A 20,080-nucleotide genomic window follows, 5' to 3' on the forward strand; every position below is an offset into this window, starting at 1 on the left:
TTCCCCCTTCGTTGAATTGCTTGATTTTTACATTGGCAAGCCCTGCTCAGTCCTCTCTATCCCCCCTTACAAAAAACCCCAAAACTTGTCTTCTTCTTTATCCCTTTGAGCTTTTGCAGTTTCCCTTTGGCAAATTGTTTTTGACTGCAACATTCTCACCTTCACCGCTTCCTCCTCTCCTCCCTCCCCCTCTGTCCCTACTTTCCTGCTTCCCTCCCAGGGTGATTAAGTGATGGTTGGGCTGGCACAGCTGGTGTAGTTGGGCAGGCAGCCCATCTTCATGACAGCTGTGCTGCAGTGTAGTTGCCAAATTCTTATTGGGGCAGTAGCACTGTAGTAATCATAACAACAACACAGGTCATACAGGCTTTCTGGGACTCACTGTATTATTGTGTAGGCATCTGCTGTGCTGCGATTATCTCCTGGGTCATTATATGGCTAAATAACGGGTGCAAGCCAAGGTGTAAAAATTCTTTCCTGTGAAGATCATCCTCTGTGTCATTTTCCCTTCATTCACACTTCCTTTCAGTGTTACAGCATTTGCTTCACACTGCTCTGGCATGCGTACCTTTCATTAGCTCGCACCTGCATGATAACCACATGGATGCCTGGTGTCATGCGGGGGCGCGCTGACATTAACTTTTTAGGCAGTGGAGCCATCTGGTAAATTGCACATGTGGACGAAAAAAAAAGTCTCAAAAGGTGACGTTCTCTTGGCTGCCCCGATGCACCGAGAGGTTACGCTTTCCAGGTGAAGAGCTTGAATCACTCATGAGTGAGCAGAAACAACTGAGGCAAGCACCTTTCTGAAAGCAAACTTGTGCCAAGATGATGGTGCTACAACTCAGTTATGAACTTGGTGAGCTGTGCTAAACTCACTATTAGTCACAATCTGTTGTCTATTTGGCAGGATTTTTCTTCCCCCTCTCCTCAGCGTGTTTGTGCATCATCAGTTTTAGGTCATGTTGACAGCTTAAGAAGATTAATGCAGTGTTGGTTAAAGGGGAGGCAGTTCAAATTGTGTACTCTCGATGTCTTCACCCATTCTTCCTCTAACCACTGTAATATTATGTGGGCCTGTGGGCCAAACTAACATTGGTGTATGTTTTGTGATAATCACCCCCTAACAGACCCTAACCCTCAACGCTAACTGTGCTGATACTCATGAACACAGATGCTGCAGGGATAAGTCTCCCATAAGCATCACTTACACAGGACAGCAGCACTCCCATGAACCGGCTCTATCAACAACAGGCACTTTTATTTAAAGCTCACTACATTAAATGTTGTCTCTCTCTCTCAGCATGTAATGCAGCTCTGTGCAAAGACTCAGGTCCATTCGCATGATGATATGAACCTGTAATGATCTCCCTATAATTTAAAAAGCAAATGTACTGTGCCACTGTTAACATATCATAAATTAGATCTTTCATTTTCAGCCACAATCCACCATTTGAATGATGACTGACATAAAATCAAAGCTCGCTACATAAAACAAAATTCACTATGTATTATTACAGCCACTACCTTGAGCCCATCATGTACAAATCATTTCTAATTTGCTGGAAATAAAGCTGACAGCAGCAGGTTCAGTTTGGCATTTTCAATTGAATCCCCTGAAATATTAGTTCCTAACATATTTCTTCTACTTTAATCAAACCAGTGTGACTCTGATTTGGTGACTCATTGTAACAATTTTTTTTTTCATCCAGGAGAATGCTATTTTAGAGAATGCCATCCATCATTTTGCTGCTTCTCCAGTGAGGCTTATGTCTCAAACAGATTCATAGTCCTCTGGACGGCAGCTGGCAATATTACTCCTTGTTCTGCTCTGGATCCACTACAAGCTGGAGAGCAGCTCTATCCAGATCCTGCAGCAGGTGTAGAGCTGCTTTACGTGCTGCTATGCTCCACTCCAGTGCCACTGCAAAGCAGAACAAGGAATTGGAAATGGACTCTGAGTTTATCATTCTTGGACTTTGAATTCACATTTATTAACCTCTTAAGCCCCAAGCCTACCTGATCTCCTGCCTTTTACCCCCGTACCAGGGGGCACTGTGACTTAAGAGGTTAATATCTCTGTCCAGTTATGGGTCTTAAGGTTCATCATTTAAAATCTTTAGCTTAGCTATAGTCCAGGTTTTCCTTACTTTTATAATAATTGTGCCATTTCATGCCTGTTTGGAATTCGAACTTTTCCACTCAACCTTATTAAAGGCTAGTTTTGTGTTCTTCAAGCCCGCCTTGTGAGTGCTGCATTTGTGTCCTTTTGTCCTGCAAACACAACAAGCTGCAGTCCAAGGCCTGGGAGTCCAGAAAACGGCCACAAATAGAATCCAGATTTGTTGGGAGCGCTAAAAATGTCCAAATGACATGTAGTGCTTTAGTAGATATATTTAATTAAAAATTATAAATATACACCTACTAAAAAACATTCCACACCTGAATTCAATATGTCAAGAAAAAAACTTGCTAGACAAAAAATGTATAAAAGCCTATCTGACATTCTCATTCTGGAAAAATAGCACCAGTGATGCCTAAAATATGAATGCAATGTCATGAAAATGACTGCAGGTTTGTGCAGCGATGTCTGCAGTGATGCTGATTTACTTGAATATTAGCGTGAGTGCACATTTATGACTTTTCCGGCTCTGTAAAAGTTCACCACTGATTACTTTTTTTTTTAGCTGTGTTCCAGACGGCCTCCTCACTCAGTCCAATAAAAAGGCATCCTGGGATTTATCTGTACAGTGTCCCCAGCTGAGCAACTGATTGTTATGTAAGACTAAGTGTGACACACACACACACACGTACAAACACCATGCTTCAGTTTTATAATGAGACTCAGACTGAAGACACAAACAAGCTGTGGCAGCCGACAAACAACACTTTCTCACACGTCCCTCATCTCCTGTTCTCTCACATCACTCCATCTTTACTTCCTCCCGTCACTCTGAAGTACATGTCAAACACAGACTCCCACAAAATATTTTGTCTAATTTCACCCATTAAATGTGTGTCTTTGTGTGCTCCTGGCTTTCTCGTCTGAAGTCACGTTTGACTTTTCACTACTTGCTGTCCTAAAGGCTAATTTATTCAAGACTTGGACTGAGCATTACTCATATGGATCACAACAAACCACTGGGGGGGTCTTGGTAAATGAGAGTAGAGGACTTTGCTATGGAGTTCAAATCTAGGACACAGGTTTCTGCAATTAAAACAAACAAACAAAACAAAAACATTCGGTATTTAGTAAAATGTGTTGATATTTTTGACTATTCAACCACTGATTGGGTTTTGCCTCCTATCATAATTTCAAATTTGCATTAAACTGGCAGTCGGGCACTACAGAAACCTACATCCCTAACCGTTAAAACATTTCCAGAATAAACTGTGCTCATTAAAAAAAAATCAGTGGAGGAAGTTGGACATCTTTAGCCTGTTTTCACCTGGTCAGTCTGCTTAAAAGGACAGCTAAGGCGGTCACGCTGGTGTCTGTTCACATATATTCATAATGTGTCATTTAAACAGCCCCCTAACAGTAAGTCTAAGCACCAGTCAGAGGCAGATGGGCTCGTTAATGCAGTGATGTAGTTATGTAAGACTTGCTACTGCTGCCGCTGCTCTCTTTCTATGCCGCAGTAGAAAGAGAGAGGCAGAAGATGTAAAACAGAGCTTATAAGTCAGCGAGCGTCTGAGCAATTACCGCCACACACATGTTTGTGTGCGTGCCTCTGTGTGTGTGGGACAGATTGATGTGGTAAATCAAGAGGAATTGACTTGTTGTCCTGGGTTTGAGTAACTTTTCTCCCTCTTTAACCCATCTTCTGCAATTCCTCACATTCTGGGTAACAGCCAATACAGGCACTTAACATTTTCTGCACTCTTGTATCAGCAGGGATGACAGACCAGAGCAGAGAGCTTAGAAGGGGAAAAGTAAAAAGAAAGAAAAAATCGCAAGAGAATTTGAGTATATGCATATTAATGCGCTAAATATGTTTTGGGATATGCATGCACTCTGAGATTTTTTTTAGGTGTATAGACAAAACAACATAAATAATATATGAAAAACAACTATGAAGTAAATTAAGGAAAGGATTTTGCTTCAGTGGAGTATACAGAATGAGGTCCAATGTGCAGCATATGTTAACCATAAAAAAAATATTAGACTGTTAAATTTGAAATCAAAACATGGCAATTTTTAATGTATGACACAGGCTGAGTATCACAGCTGAACACAAAAACAACTAAGCAATGGCACAATTAAGAACAACCTTAAATTTCCACTGCTCCCAGTGTTATCTTGATGTCACTGTCTGCAAATATCTGTCAAAACTATGTCTGAGAAATGAGATGTACTGAGCAGCTACTGATGTAAAAACTGCCTCTGCCAGCAAAATTTAGCCCATATATTGGTGCTTTAGCCTGTGGCAATCTTGTCATATGGGTTGTGGCTGGTCAACAGGTTCCTGTAAATCTTGTGGAGTTTTAATTGTTTAAAAACATGCTACAAGTGAGTATTTATCTATTTGCATTAGGGCTGGGCCTAAAATCCATATCGTGGTATAATTTGAAGCACGTGCGGTAACGACATATATCGCAATATATTCTTTTCTTCTGTAAAACGTATTTTCCACACTATAAGGCACACTTAAAATCCTTCAATTTTCTCAAAAATTGACAGTGCGCCTTATGCTGGAATTATGGTTGTGCTTACTAACCTCAAACCGATTTCATGTGGTACACTGCACGCAGAAATCTGTCAAAAAATGTTTTAGTACGACTTTGGTAAGCTATGAAGGCACACCGCTTGATGGATTGTCGGAGCATTACGGCCACCGTAGTCAGGAGCCTCGCGCAGGAATCTGTGTCCAAAACTGTCCTCTTCAGTCCCAAAGTCAAACGAACACTGCGGCATCACTGAGAGTTAAAAATGGTCTAAATTCTTTCATCTTTAATAAAATGATCAGCGTTGCTGATTTACCAGGTGTAACAATTAAGTTTAACATCCAGGCATCCATGAAAACAGAATTTATTAAATTTAACAGAGTTGGAAGTTAGCAGGAAGTTAGCTCGCTAGTTTCCACCTAAACATGACATACCATGTTCTGACTGAGAGTTTTTTGAAACAAATTAAAGCGTACAGCTCTACTATCACTTCCAACATAAATGAAGACAGAAAACTAAACAGCAGTGACTTTTTGTAGGGTTACTGAAGTTGGACTAGCTGGTATAAAATGTTGTGCTACGTGATCGCTAGCAACACAGCTATATTAGCATAACATTAGCACAGTGAAGCTGTAGGATGAACGCTAACTTTTTTCCACTCGATAAAAGTTAACGTGAGGGTTTCTGGCGGTCAGGGACAAATGCAATCGCATGGCAGGATGCTGTACACGGACCAAACCTCAGTCAGGAGAACAACTGAGATAATCCATCCACAATATGAGGTTAGCTATTAATATACTGAAACAACATGGGAATAGAGCAGCTGTGAGAGAATTCAGCATTAATGAATCAATGGTACGGAAGTGGAAGAAGCGCAGTTTTTGGCTTTCAACATATTCCAAAAGTGCTTCGTCTCTTTGCTATGAATGTCGCCCGGCATAATTTGCAGATGATATTGCTTGCAGCCCCTGCCATGCTTTCAATAAAAACAGGCGCAGCTTGATGACACCATCAACATGCGCTATCACGGTAGAGCGGTATAGTCAAAATCTCTACCGTTGGCCAAATTTTAGCGTTTCTACTGTATACCGTTTATACCGCCCACCCCTAATTTGCATTGTTACTAAACCGCAAGAAGTCAAAGAACTGACACAGTTTGACATATTGAAGTAAAAACTAAGTAGAAAACTAACAAAGACAGATACATAAAATCTGTTTGTTTGTTTTTTGGGTTTTTTTGTATGTTGCTCTAGAAGTTTTCAGATTTTTAGGGAACCTAAAAAAGCCAGAAATGGCTTTTAGGTTGCTGCATCAAGTTGTAAAAATGGTAACACTCTGTTGTAATGAAGAGCTGGTGTGCTTCTCATTTGTCACTACTACATCACTGAGTGGTAAAATGGTCACAGATCCAAATTTTTACGTCAATTTGATTATGTTTTCAGGACAATGCTTATTAAAAAAAGAACACCTTTTGTCTGCCAGGACTTAACAATAAAAATGTTCTGCATGAAAACCGAAAAAAGAAAACATCTTATGCTGACCATCCTTGACCTTGACCCGTTTTACAAGGTTTTCTCTTGTCTTTCAAATTGAGAGCAGTTTGTGAAAGACCGAGAAGTTGTCTTTTCATTGTGCTCAAGGACATCAATTACAATTTTTCCATACTGGCTGAGCAGCAAACTCCATATTAGGAGGTAGAAGGCTGAGGTAACACCACAAGTTACTATCATTCACTCAACAGGGCTCTAGAGTGCGACCAATTTGGTCGCAAATGCGACCAAATTTCTCCATGGTGCGACTAATAAAAAATACTTGGTTGCACCGGTGCGACCAAGTAAAAAAAATACTTGGTCGCACCGGTGCAACCAAGTATTTTCTCGGAAAAAAAGTTTCAGCAACCCTGAAAGTCTCCGTGTGTTCAACAACAGGCACACATTATGTCCATGTCGTGTTCTAAACCAATCAGAGATACTCAGAGGCGGGGACCTCTGTGATTGGCCGTGGTCCAGATATTCCTGCAGACCTACTTGTGTTTACGTTTGAAAGTGCGGGCAGATAGAGAAGGGTGAGTAGCCCAGGTCAGAAGTGTATGAAGTTGGTATTGAGAAAATATGAAAAGAACAATTGATAACTTTTTCGTTAAGTTAAGGCCTGATCAGTCCAAAATTCTGAGCCAGCGCTCTGACACGGAGCCATCAACCTCTCCGTTTTTGTCAAACACTGGTCCGGAGACGGCATCAGAAAATGAGCCACATACGATCGACTCCCAGCCGGAGTCCACTGAAAGTAAAAGTGAGAAAATGTATAGATTTCGAATCGAGTGGCTTGACCAGTTTCCCTGGCTAAGATACAGCCAAGCTGACAATATGATGCACTGCATTTATTGTCGCGAGTGTGGAAAGACCATGGCCGGCAACACAGCATTTGTCACTGGTGCTAATACGTTTCGAATTGAAACGCTGAAAAAGCATACAGCATCGAGAAGACACATTATATGCCGCGATAAATGCTCTGCCAAAATGTCCCCGCTCCCCACTGCCTTTCAGCGGCAGGCAGGAGTAAACGGGTCATCGGAGGAGGCCGAGATGATCATTAAGTTTAACATCGCCTACAATATTGCAAAAGAAGAAGTTCCGTTTACTAAGTTCAAGTCAGAAATAACTCTTCACAGGAAAAATGGCTTGGACATAAACCCCACATACAGCAATGATGTTGCGTGCGCCCAGTTTATAGGCGTAATCGCTGACACACTGAAAAAAAAGACGTCAGTGGAAATTGCGAACAGTACATACATGGCCTTCCTGATCGATGGAGACACAGACATCGCCACAAAAGAATGTGTCATTGTGTACGCTCGTATCTTGCAAAAAGGAAGACCAGCGAATATACTGATTGGACACATTGAGGTCCAGCATGCCCATGCCCAAGGTAAGCCATGTCATGTCACGTAGCCTATGTATATGATTAATAATATTACATCGTGTTACTGAATTAACCATATCTAGCATGTTCTTATCATTGAAAATTAAACATAGCAATAATACATGAATATAGAAACTCAAACTGAAAAAGACTGCATTGTAAACTCTTGATCTGATAAGTAAATGGTATTTTTTTTTAATTTGTTTAGGAATTTATGCTGCCTCAAAGAAAGCATTTGCTGCTCTTGGGGACCAGTGCAGTAACTGGTTGGATAAAATCATTGCTATGGGGGCTGATGGAGCTGCTGTTAATTTGGGCAGCAAAGGGGGTGTCAAGTTAATCATTTTGAAAGGTTGTTAGTTAATCATTTACAAATAAAAAAAAACGTGAACATGTAAAACTGCGGTGTTAAGTAATGCAGTTTAAAAATTTGGGTACGCCTAACTTTTGTGCTTGTACGCCTAAATTTTAAAACGCCTAAATTAAAAATAAAATTTAGGCACACCAGTGCAACCATGGCAAAAAGTTAGTCTAGAGCCCTGCTCAAGATACTCTACTTTGTACCCTAGACCAGGATGTTTTTACACTTTCTTTGGTATAACGTTAAAAGTGGAGCTGTGTTTGCACTGACTGTTTGCATAGGTTATGTCACCAAAAAAAAGAAAGAAAAAACTTCTTGGTGAGATTTACATAAAGACAGTGGATTAGGTTAAAATACAGAATCACCGCCTTGGTGACACGTCCCCACGGAGGAGAATCAAAGACATATGTGTTGAAGCCGTGAAATGTTCTCACTGTCAAAGCAACAATGCATTTCGGCACTTATCTTTTTCTTTGCCATGTGACCAGACTGTGTGACAACACCACAATGCTTCCCTGTGTGAATGCAATGGTGGCCTATGCTGGGCCTTGTTGGATTGTTTTGTATTCTGACAAATGCTGAGCAACGTTTTCTTGCCAGAGCCCTCTGCGTTTGCACCCCCACTGCACAGCCCCATTCAAATGAACAGAGAACACGACCTGAGGGAAATGAATACACAACTAAACCTACTGTTTACTCACAAGGACAGTCTCAGGACACTACTAATTATAGTGTCATCTTGAAACTAAGAGGGATTGACAGTATAGGAGACGTCCTTAAATTCTGTCACTGGGCATGAAGCCTGCTTTATGCACATTTCCGTGTTTGCTTTGATGAATCAGCCACCTAAGTTGAAACTTTTCCAAAGAGTGTTTCTGTTAATTTGACTACCCTCTGTAAACAGTAGGGTGTACCTTGGATCCCATGCAACAACCAGCATATGATGGCAGGGCTGCTGCACTGTGAGCTGCTTCATGCAAGCATATTTTAAATAGCTTATCCTTCCTATACTTGTTTTTTTGGATCTACTACTTCTGTTTCCATGGTAATATCCCGAGTATTACATTTATTTATGTTCACATGCTCCTTTGTAATCAGAAGAAGAAGATGAATATCAAGGCCTTATCAAAAATAAAACCTGGAACTTGAGCTGTTGGCTACGACATGCACGCCAGCATGTTATCAGAATAACTGCGACGTGGAATAAGAGAAGACATGGAGGGGGGAAAAAGAGGGAGGCAGTGAAGAAGAGGAAGAGAGAGGGAGTAAAAGGACGGACTGAGCTGTGTGATCTACCGTGAGGAAAGCAGCAAGCCCATACTGCTGAGAGCTGTGGACCCCAAACGCCTTATCAGAAACCAAAACAGCTATCAATTATTCAACAGGTACAGAGTGAACCAGCTACAGAGGAGAAGACATGGGAGGCGAGGAGATTTGAAGGGAGAGAGGAGGGATGGAGGAGATACAGCCTGGGAGTTAGACACAAAGGATTTAAATTTTTTATTTTATGTCAGTGTGTTCAGAAATACACTATGTGGTGTACTCGTATTGATAATGCAGCTGTCATATTTTGCACTTTTTGACTAATTCATCAGCAACAGTGAACGAATGCAGGAAGTCACTTAGTTGGAAACTGTGAGAAAGTTTATGGCTTCAGCTTAAAGAATTGCTTGTTTCTTAACTTTTGATAAGCCCGGAAGCTTTACCTCTAAAGTTTTCTATTTGTTTTCCTGCTTCCATAAACTATATGTAAAAAACAGATGCAGTCACCAAAACATCGCCCATTGTTTTGTTTATTTTGTTTTGAAACCAGATATCACGATTAAGGGATGGATCTGACTAAGAAGCTGAAGGACACTGCATGCTCATGTGGTACAACTTGTCAATCATAACAATTTCCCAAACACATCTTGCTTAATGGTCTGTTTTCCTCTAACCCACAATTTATGTAATGACCATCATTCCACATTCAAAAAGTCCTCAAACTAGTCGTCAAGACATTCAGGGAAGTGTTTACTTATGTGGGTAACAGTAAAGCATCATAGGTTCAAATTTCTCATAGATTTCTATACAACTATGAGAAATTTTAAAGTAAAAGTTACATAAAGACATGGATGAGCCAGTTTGGCATGGAAGAACTTCACTGACGTGCATAGAGTCCTGACCTCAACCTGATAGAGCACCTTTGGGATGAATTAGAGCAGAGCTGTTATAGCTGCAAAGGTTGGCCGACATCATTTGGATTAAGAGTGGGATGTTAGTCAAGTTCAGATCCCAGGAATGAAATCCAAGATCTTTGTCGAGAAGACCGCAGTACTGGAAACAGCAAAGATACTGCATTCCTTTTTTTTTTTTACTTTGTCTATCAATTTGTTCCTAATGATGTCACACTTTTGCAGTCTCAGGGGACCACAGTAAAAGGAACTCAATATTGTTTATGTAGTTTTAATAAATTCAATGATTGGGTCAATATTTACCATAAAGAAGAAAAACTGTTGCCATCGCTGCCTTCATCAGCTTGATGGGTACCTTCCCAGACTGGAAGGTGTGATATTGTTGTAGAGGTCGCTGGATCTGATGTACCTGACAGAGATGATGATGCTGCAGTGTTACAAGCCCTGATCTGAGCAGCAATGACCCTCCTGGGAATGAGCAAAGCTCCCACTGATGACTGCCCAGTCCTCAGGTTGAAGACTGATTCCACAAAGCTGTTACATTTGTTCCTGAATCACAGACATGAAGGTAGCAAGTGCTTGCTCTTCCTGTCACAGGACCTGAGCACAGCATGAAAGAATTTGGGTGCTATAGCTACCTATTGTGTCTGTTTAGCTTTAGTTATGTTTAGCTGCTTCTGGTCCACTCATACTCATTCTTTTAATAACATTTATGGGCAGAAATTCTAGGTGCAGCCCAGGTGTGGACGGTTTTATGGTTTCAGGATCTCATATCTGTTTTTTGTAGATGATGTGATTCCATTAGTTTTATCGAGGGTTAAGGGGAGAGCTAATCGAGGGATAAGGATCAGCACCTCTAAGTCTGAGGCCATGGTTCTCGGCTGAAAAAGAGTGGAGTGGCCTCTTTTCAATTGGAGCAGGAGATTGACAGAGACACTGCTTCTGCAGACGCTCGGCTGTGGTGACAAGAGAGCTGGCCCTCAATCTGTCAGTTCATAGGTCACGATCTCTGGGTAATGACTGAAAAAATGACATTGTGGATACAAGCTGAAATTAGCTTCTTCTAAAGGTTGTCTGGACTCTACCTTAGAGGTAGTAAGATAGAAAAGTTTGGTCATTTGGGAGGGATTCAGAGTAGAGTAGTCCTCTGCATAGAAAGGAAAGCCACTGAGGTGTTTCAGGAATCTGACCAGGATGCCTCCTGGGCATCTCCTAGGTGAGGTGTTTTGGGCATGTCCTAGGAGGAAGACGTGAGGAGGCCCCAGGGCAGAGCTGGAAAGAGTACATCTCATGATACTAGGAATTTATGTCTATTTGAGTTTTTCATATTGGGGTCAAAATGGATTCATCATAAAAATTTAACACAAATAGTGTTTGTTTAAAACTACTGAAAAATAAGTGACACCAGAGCAAAGGTATGGTAAATACAGTAAACTTTTAGCTTAACCTAAAAGTTGTAGGTTGTTTCAAAGAAAAGTATAGAATCTCACAAAATGTGCAAATAATTATAACTTTGCAAAAATAATAACAATGATATTGTTTTTTGTTTGGGTTGGGTTAGGATGCTTCTCACAGTAAATTATTCTTGGGGTCCCCAGTTGGTAGTCCATATATTTCAAAATGTCGATAGGATTGGGGTTAAGACACTTCTGTGTTGGCTTATAGTATGTGTTCAAGTGTATGTTTGCAAATGCATGACAAATGCTTGATGAGATGTAGAAAAACAACAACTTTTTAGCGGGAGTAAAATGATGGATCTGTTTCTTGGCCTTGCTTCCTGAATAAGTTGGAACACTTTGTATCACTGTGCCTGTATAGGGCCAAAAACAGTCCTCATAAATCTGGCAACCTGCATTAAAGCCAGATGGATGAGCTGCTGTTTGTTAAGAAATACCTCAGACACACACACAACTCCCCCATACAGTCCCCTTTTTTTTTTTTACATTTCTGTTGGTGCACAAGATAAACAAACGAGATGCAACCTGTTATTTAGTAAGCTTTAGAGATTTTGGTTGGTGTACTTTTTTCTTTATCTCTGAACAGAGCCAAGCTTCATGTTTCCCCCTGCTTCCAGCTTTACTGCTAAGCCAAGGTTCTCCTTCACTGTACTTAATGCACAGACATGAGATGTACATCCTTCCTTTCATGTCAGTCTCAGAAAGAAATGTCTCACAAATGTTTCCAAAATGTCTACGTCTCATTCGCTTTCAGTAAGAAAAGGAGAGGGCTGCTTCATCCAACTGTCTCTCCCTCTGAAGACGAGAAAATACCAAAGTTACTTCATCAAAGCGGGTGACACCCGTAGCACACATCCGCGCAGTAAGCTCATATCAGCTCCACTACCCTTACCTGCCACTGGCTCGCTCTGTGTGTATCCCATGTAAATTCTTTTTCCTGATAACCACTCCTTTTCACGTGGTCTGTTCTCCCTGCCGCATCAGCACAGTATAACTCCCCTCTCATGCATCAGCTCTGACATTTACAATAATGATTCCTGAGGCTCGAACACACTTAAAAATCTGTATGAGCACCATGCTCTGACTATGTGATCACTGGCATTTGCATCACTTTCATCTGAAAACTTTCTCACACTCACATATGCAGCCACATCCATGTGCATGCTCATTCACACACAAACATATTCACAGAGAGAGATAGTACATGCAGTAAATGCACAGCTAGCCCCAGCTGTTGCTAAGTGAACCTGCAATCAGAGGCCTTCACAGGACTCCTGATAGGGAGTAATGTCTTCTTTGATTGGATACTTAATTCACTCAGGACCTTCCTGCTGTGTGTGCCGCCAGCTCTCAAGGTAAACCGTGGAGATCCATAAGCAAATTAGTGCACTGTATTTACCAACAATCAGCAGCTACTTCACTGCACTGCCAATTAAAGAAGTAGTATGAATCTAATTCGAGGGAAATGAGGAATAAACCACTTCAGCTTTGTTCATTCTGCTTGGCAGCCTTATGGGTTTTTTAAGGCAGAAAAATGGCTCCTTTCTTATAGCTGTCTTAACTTGCACTTTACCCCGGTGAAAAATACAGAAGATGCAAAAAGGGGTATGTTTGGTATAAAAACAAATGTGTAATAAAGCTTTACTTGGCAAGAAAGTTGGAATAAAACACCACAGGGCCATTGTGAAATGCCATTTCATGCTCTGTACTGCATAATTTGTAGCACTCTGTGTTTGTTTATTTAGCATCAAAACAATTTCTGCTCATTAAAGGTTTTTTGTGGGTTGTTTTTTTTTTTTTTTTGCATTGTGTTTGTGAGAGTTTGCCACTTTAGAAGCTCGGAGCTGTAAAACACCAGCCCGTGTAATTATTTCTACGCATTTCTACGAGGCACGTCGATTGTAAATGCCGTGCACGTTCCAGAAAATTGTGGCGAGACGTAATGATAAAATAGAATTCAGCAGGCGGACCACACTGAGCTCAGGATAAAGCAGAAGAAAGAAAGGAGTCCGTGAGTGACCTTGAGATCAGGCAGGAGGAGCGGTGCAAAGATGTGCAAAGGTCATTGATATGCACAGCCATCACATGGACACTCGCTGCGTTGCGGTGTGTGTGGCGATGCGTTTCATCCTGCTCTCCACTGTGGCTTGCATTAGGGATGTAATTGATTATGATATGACTTCCATTCCTGTAATCAAATCCCAAGATGATTTAGTTCTCTAATATAATATATCCACAAAATCCGCACAAAGCATAATGTTCCCTATATTGTCCTAATCTGTAAAATCTGTCTGCTGCCTCAGGATGTCGGTGCAGCAAGAGCAAATTTGGATCAATCTCAGCTCTCAATTACTCCACCATTTGGTGCTTCACGACCCGAATAAACATTTTGTCACCAATCCATATGTTATTATCATCTACCACAGCACTCATCTACAAAACACACACACACACACACATGCATAACAAAGCAAACGGGCAACAGCAGCTTCTAATTGTGTGACTGTGGACTTGACAGTGGCCTGCAGGCAAAATGTATGCGTGCCAGTGCAACTGTCATCTCACAGAGAAAGTAAGGATGTGGCATTAGTCTTTTGTCACAATGCCATCAGATGTACTTCATGATACTGTGCTTTATCCGAAGAGAAAGCAGGCTCGGAGGTGACAAATGACGGTCAGCAATCCGTAGTATAGTATGCAAATAAAAACTGGAGGTTTAATCAGGAATGACTTAAATTTCATAACGCTGCTAAAAAGTCTGTTAATCAAATGAGGGCTTTATTCACACTGGGGCCCAGAGAGAGCCTGGAGCGAGTCTGAGGCTATAGCCTGTATGAACAGTGACTTGCAATTTTAACAACATATATTGGTATGTCTGTGAAGGTTCTCAGTCATCCAGGTCATCGTAGTCAAAGGAGCTTGCAAAGAAAAGCGTCTGGACTTCTTTAAGTTTCAACGTCTTTCAACGCCTTCAAGCAACTTAAAGAAGTCCAGACGCTTTTCTTTGCAAGCTCCTTTGACTATCATATATTGGTATTGATCAGTGAAATTCAGTACAGAGCTGACGTTTGTTATAGATTATCATGGCTGAATGTAGTAACACAGAACATTTCAGTATTTCAAATACTGCTAATTTTTTTCTTTCTGGATCACAGGGTGTATCCAACGGCAGGAATGATGACGAAAAGTGAGAGGATGAAATCGTATTGAAAGTGATGAGAAGCAAGGAAGACGCGGCGTCATGTTTTTAAAGGCTGAAGTTCACAGCTCGAGTAGGAGCTGCACGACCGTGCTCTCTTCCATATAGATTGAACTTGTCCAGCCAATCCAGGCAGCAACTTTTAGTCTTCAAGAGTTGCGTAGGAAGAAGGCCACTGAGGAAGGCATGTGAGGCAAAGATATTGCATCAGGTGAAAGGAGCGCATCGACATGTTTACTCCTCTGAACCATTACTCATTTAAATCTCACGCAGAGTAATGTTACACACAGATGAAGACTTAGCTTTGCCGATCACATCATTATGTTTGATGTGCACTTGGAAAAAATGGGAATAAATCAGCACAGAAATCATAAAAAGAAGATGCTCATGAAAATTTGTTGGGGAACGTTTGTAGTTTTTTTCTGTCTATGACTGATAGTTGTCTGTACATCACTGGGTACTTCCAAGAAAGTACTTTTAATAGTTACTTATGCAAGCCTCTCATCTTTTCGTGGTACCAAGTAGGAGCACAACAGTATTGTTTGTTTGGTTTTTCGTGCCATAGGCAATGTGGGCATGTTTTTGTCCATGCTCACATATTTAGAAAAAGAAGACTGCCCACAAAGACAGCAAATACTACATGATTGACACGGCAGCTAGTGCAGCTGCAGTAGCTCGTTGCTAAGAAAGTCAGTAAGCATGTGGAAGTACTTTGGATTTAAGGGAAATGACCAATGGATTATACTGATTCACAAAAGGCAAAATGCAAATAATGCAAATGATATCATTTTGCCTTTCTCCAGAAATACAGAGTTAGGGCTACTGCCAGTGATGTCTTAACCCTCATAGGGTTAATCAGATGTGCTTAATCCATTTTTTCTCAAAGGATAAAGAAAAGAATATGTCTTAGGATTTGCTAAGTGGTTACCCAAACAACACCAATGGGGAAATCCTTCCAATTCCTTCTTATGTTATCCTGAATTACACGGTATTATTTTGTTTGAGGAAGCTAGCATTACCGAACGTTAGAAGTGGCTAACATTATTTAAATGTCTAAGCCATCGTAATGTATTTAACGTGAGGCCATTTCAGTCTGTGTCCCTTAAACATAGTATAATCCAGCCTTTTAAATAAATCTTCTGCCCACACCAGGTCAGTGACTTTAAATTAATTTTTAATGATTTAATGATTTTTTATTTTATTGTCATGTCAAATCAGTTTTGAGAGTTGTGTAATTCTACTAATATTGATTTGGGCTGTAAGGTTTCTGGTATAATGGCATAGCTAGCACCAAGGTGCAGCAAAGAGGTTTCATTTAACAGAAAATAATAGCTTCTGATGGGCTAACAACAATTCTTGAAACTGCACTGTTTGGCAAACTGTACTCTACACCTACTAAACATTTATATGTATTTCTCACTCCAGTTAAGCCACCAGCAGGAATTTTCTTCTACAGCTCACTCACTGTAAATGTTGGCAGGTTGTTTTTTTTGTTTTGTTTTTTTAAGAAAACAGCATGAAAGTTTCTTTCTTCAACAGAATGTTTTCAAATTGGTGAACATTTTAGTGCCAAATTATATGGCTGGCCCCCTGATATTCAGGACTTGAGATACAAATTGCTTCCTAAAGTACTTACTTGTGCTTAGCTGTGCTAAACATTGAATGGGCTTACCTGTGCTTTATGGGTATAATTGCTTATTAGGTGGCCAAACACTTAACCCTTTGGGGTCTAAGTCATCATCTACAAGTATCCTAGCCCTAACTCTAACCCTAGAGTTCCCAGAGTAATGAATTTGCCTTTCTCCAGAAATACAGGGTTAGGTCTACCGCCTATGGTGTTTTAAACCTGAGAGGGTTAATCCGATGTGCTTTAATCCAATTTTTCTCAGAGGGAAAACAAAAAAAGAATATGTCTTCAAATTTGCTAAATGGTTATCCCAACAAGTCTCCATTGGTTAGCAATATTAGCACCGGTTCTGAAATAGTCTAAATTTCAAAATGTGATGAATCAGCTGATAAAAATATTATCTGTAGCTGATAATTGACCAATCATTTTAGGTTTTAGTTAAAATACCAACTGTTAACTAATGTACCCACTAAAATGTAAGAATTTAACATATTTCCTAGCTGTGTGTGAGAAAAAGGTCTTTCAGTTTGTGGGGTTTTATTTTATTACAATGATCTGATATATGAATAATTCACTGATTGTTTGTTTTATTCAAAAGCCATGAGCATCCATTAAATAGCTGACAATAAAAACCGGTCCGCACTTTTGCAGAACATAGCAAAGCCTTTTTTTGTCTTTTTTGTTAAGTGGCCATTATTCTTTTTGTGACTAATTTTAAGGTTTGTTTTGGTTTGTTCAGTGCCTGCAAACATCTTACTGCAGGAAAAAAAATGTAGATAAATAGGGAAATTGACAAGTTGGGTAACAGAGGCAAAGTCAAGTAAGGGAGACAAATCCAGCTTCAAACACGCTGGGAAACAAAGCTTCGGCAGCCACCCAAACCAGCAAGCTAGTAGCCAATCAGCCTGCCAGGCCGCTCTCAGTTTGAAGCTGGCAGCAGGAGCTGGTTGGCCAAGCAGAGAGAAAGAATGAGAGACAGACACGGAGAGAAAGAGAGAGGGAGTTTTCATTACACAAAAACACTTATCCTCTTTCTTCTCACTCTCTCACTCTTGTTTTATCCCACTGCAGAGAGATACTGTGGGTAAAGGTGACAGACAAAGATAACTGTATCTCAGGCAGACTGCACAATTACTCTGGATTTTATTATTGCGACTGACAGTCACATATTTGTAGGAGGAGATACAAAGCAGCGCATCAGCCATCACCACTGTGTGTTTTTTGCTGTGTGTGCGGGTAGGTGGGTGGGTGGATGCTATCCATCTGAAATTACAGGAAGATTAAAATTAAAGCTTGTCTCCCTCTAGCCAGCAAACTCTTTTCTCCCTCTCTCTTGTGCTCTGTCTCTCTCTCACACACATACACAGTGACAGCACTAATCAGCCCTCTGTCAAGCCCATTAGGTCCCACCCTTAATGAGGAGATCGCCCAGCTTGTGCCCTGACTCAGGCCAACCAAGTGAGCTAATAGATTATGATGTGCATGGATGTATGTGTGTTGTTTCCCCGCTCTGCGTTGAGCTGCATGGAAATGACAAATGACAGACATCCAGTGTCTCTATTAAAGAATGTTTTTCCATTATGTTCTCGGGGTTCAGTCAGCCGCGGACTGCATTCATTTCCAAACAGTTCTCAGACAAGCTGTCTTTCACTGGAGCCCAACATGCATACATGTTTTGGGGGGGCAATTGGCAGATGAGTCACCATTCCACACCACAAATACTCTTCTTTAAAACGTGTGTGTGTAAGTGTGCGTGTACTTTCCGTACACTTTGCATCACAGTACTATTTAATAATTTCAGAAAGGTTGATATGTTGTTTAATACCGGATATGAATTTGTGAAATTGCTTTTTTTTTCCCACTGGATTTGTCAGTCGTGATTTTTAATTGTCAATGCGCGTGCACGCACGGAGAAAGAGGTGGCGGGAGGGAAATGGAGCTCTCCTTTATCAACACATGAGCAGGCAAGGTCATCGTGGTAAACCTTAATACCTTTTCTCACCGTAACACGGAAGCGTGTGAGTGTCAGAGTAAACAGCGCACAGCTATTCTCTGGGAGACACTTTTACACCTGTTTTTAGTCTCCCTGGGCCCGCGGAACCCGTGGGGAGACCCACCGTCTCCCTCCCTTCAGCGACAAGTAGAAATCCACGGGCTGAGCGCCTCCTTCTGTCACGCGGATTAACACAAAGCGCCAAAAAACGGGGTAAACTTTTGTAGAAAACCAGTCAAATTGTAAACTTTTTTTCAATTTCACTCTCACGTGCTCTCTACCCGTTTCTCGCTCGCGCGTAGCAACAGCACCAGCCACCCTCGTGCAGACAGGTTCTACAAACTGCAGTGCGGCAGCGGTTCGCTATTTTAAGAATAATTTTTACATGAAGTGAATAAATATTTAATCTGCTTCCCAGTCGCGGCCACCACGGCGGATAAGAGACGACTGGGAAGTTTGAGAAACACCGAGAGCCTCGTCTGTAACTCAATTTGCCCAAAATTTAACTAAATTAATTTCTCAAAAGAACAAACAAAAAATGTATCGCTCGCACACACCGACTGCGCGCGCTCCACATCCTCGTCAGCAACAAAAACAAGTGGAGCCCTCTTTCCTTACCTGGCCTGAACATATTGGCAAAGGCTGTTTGGACCGTCTAGTAGCCTCTGTGCTGGAGTAGCATCCTTGTCAGGGTCCAGTCCTGTGCTGATGTTGATTAGATTGTTTTGATCCCCTTTGAAAGCTGGCGGGTAGAGTGTAGTCGTGTCTCCTTGGTGGCTTTCTTTTTTCCTTTCTTTTTGTTTTTTTAAACCAAGTGAAGACGGTTGGAGGAGGAACGGGAGGAGGAGGACGAGGCGGTAGTGGAGGAGGGAGAATAAGGGGGTCGGATAATGTCTGACAAAATTAAGGACAAAAATAGCCTAGAAGGTCCGCCACCAGTGGAAAACAAGTTCTGTGTAATAAAAGACAAGGAGGGGAGAAGAATAACACCGTGTCCCGTCCCAACACACTCAGATGTGTTTTAGTGATTTTTCAGCTCACCGCCATCTGGTGTTTATAAATCACTGATGTACATTCTGACTTTATTTGATGTCCGAATTTACGGGAAAGATGGTGAAACAGCCTCCCCCCTAAAAAAAATCTGATGAAAGTTCTCTTATGCCTTCATAATAGCCCTCCTGTCGGATCTTCAACTGCAGGTCAGGTAGAGTCTAAAATGTGCTGTCCGTGGATCGTCAGCGTGAGTCAGTGCCGTCTACTGTCTCTGTTACCGGAGAGCTCCGAGGCAGCCGCTTCAATCCCCCTCCCACAGCGAGATGTGACTGATGAAACCCAGAGCATCTCTCTCTCTCCCTCTCTCCCTCTCTCTCTGTAGGATGTGCTTTATTGGCATGACAGAGGAGTGTGTGTTTGTGAAACAGTTATAGGTTATCATATTAAAATTCTCCTTGTATCAGTCACCCTCTCGTTCTTTCACTTATGTCTGCACTGCTTCTTTATCTCCCCCAATTCAATTTCCTTTTAGCAATCCAACACGCTGCATAAACATTATTACAAAAGCTTCCATTACAATTCATTTTCTCCTTTTGTGATTTCTCTCCTCTTTGTAGCACTGCCACTCAAATTTGAAATTCCTGTATTGGCCAAGCCATAATGGAATTGGGTACAAGTAAGTAGTT

The 20,080-nt window shown here is 41.2% G+C and overlaps 1 protein-coding gene across 1 annotated transcript in view; it reads right to left on the bottom strand.

Annotated features, from left to right (window-relative positions):
* The window catches only part of rtn4rl1a (reticulon 4 receptor-like 1a), a 119,581-nt gene extending 99,823 nt beyond the window's left edge, over positions 1-19,758 (bottom strand). Inside the window, exon 1 of the mRNA XM_026182938.2 lies at positions 19,020-19,758. Coding sequence (XP_026038723.1) covers positions 19,020-19,032 — 13 coding nt within the window. The 5' untranslated portion in view covers positions 19,033-19,758. The remainder of the gene's footprint in view (positions 1-19,019) is intronic.
* Positions 19,759-20,080: the final 322 nt, after the last annotated feature.

The sequence above is a fragment of the Astatotilapia calliptera genome, chromosome 10 (assembly GCF_964374335.1).
Source record: "Astatotilapia calliptera chromosome 10, fAstCal68.1, whole genome shotgun sequence".
Lineage (NCBI taxonomy): Eukaryota > Metazoa > Chordata > Actinopteri > Cichliformes > Cichlidae > Astatotilapia > Astatotilapia calliptera.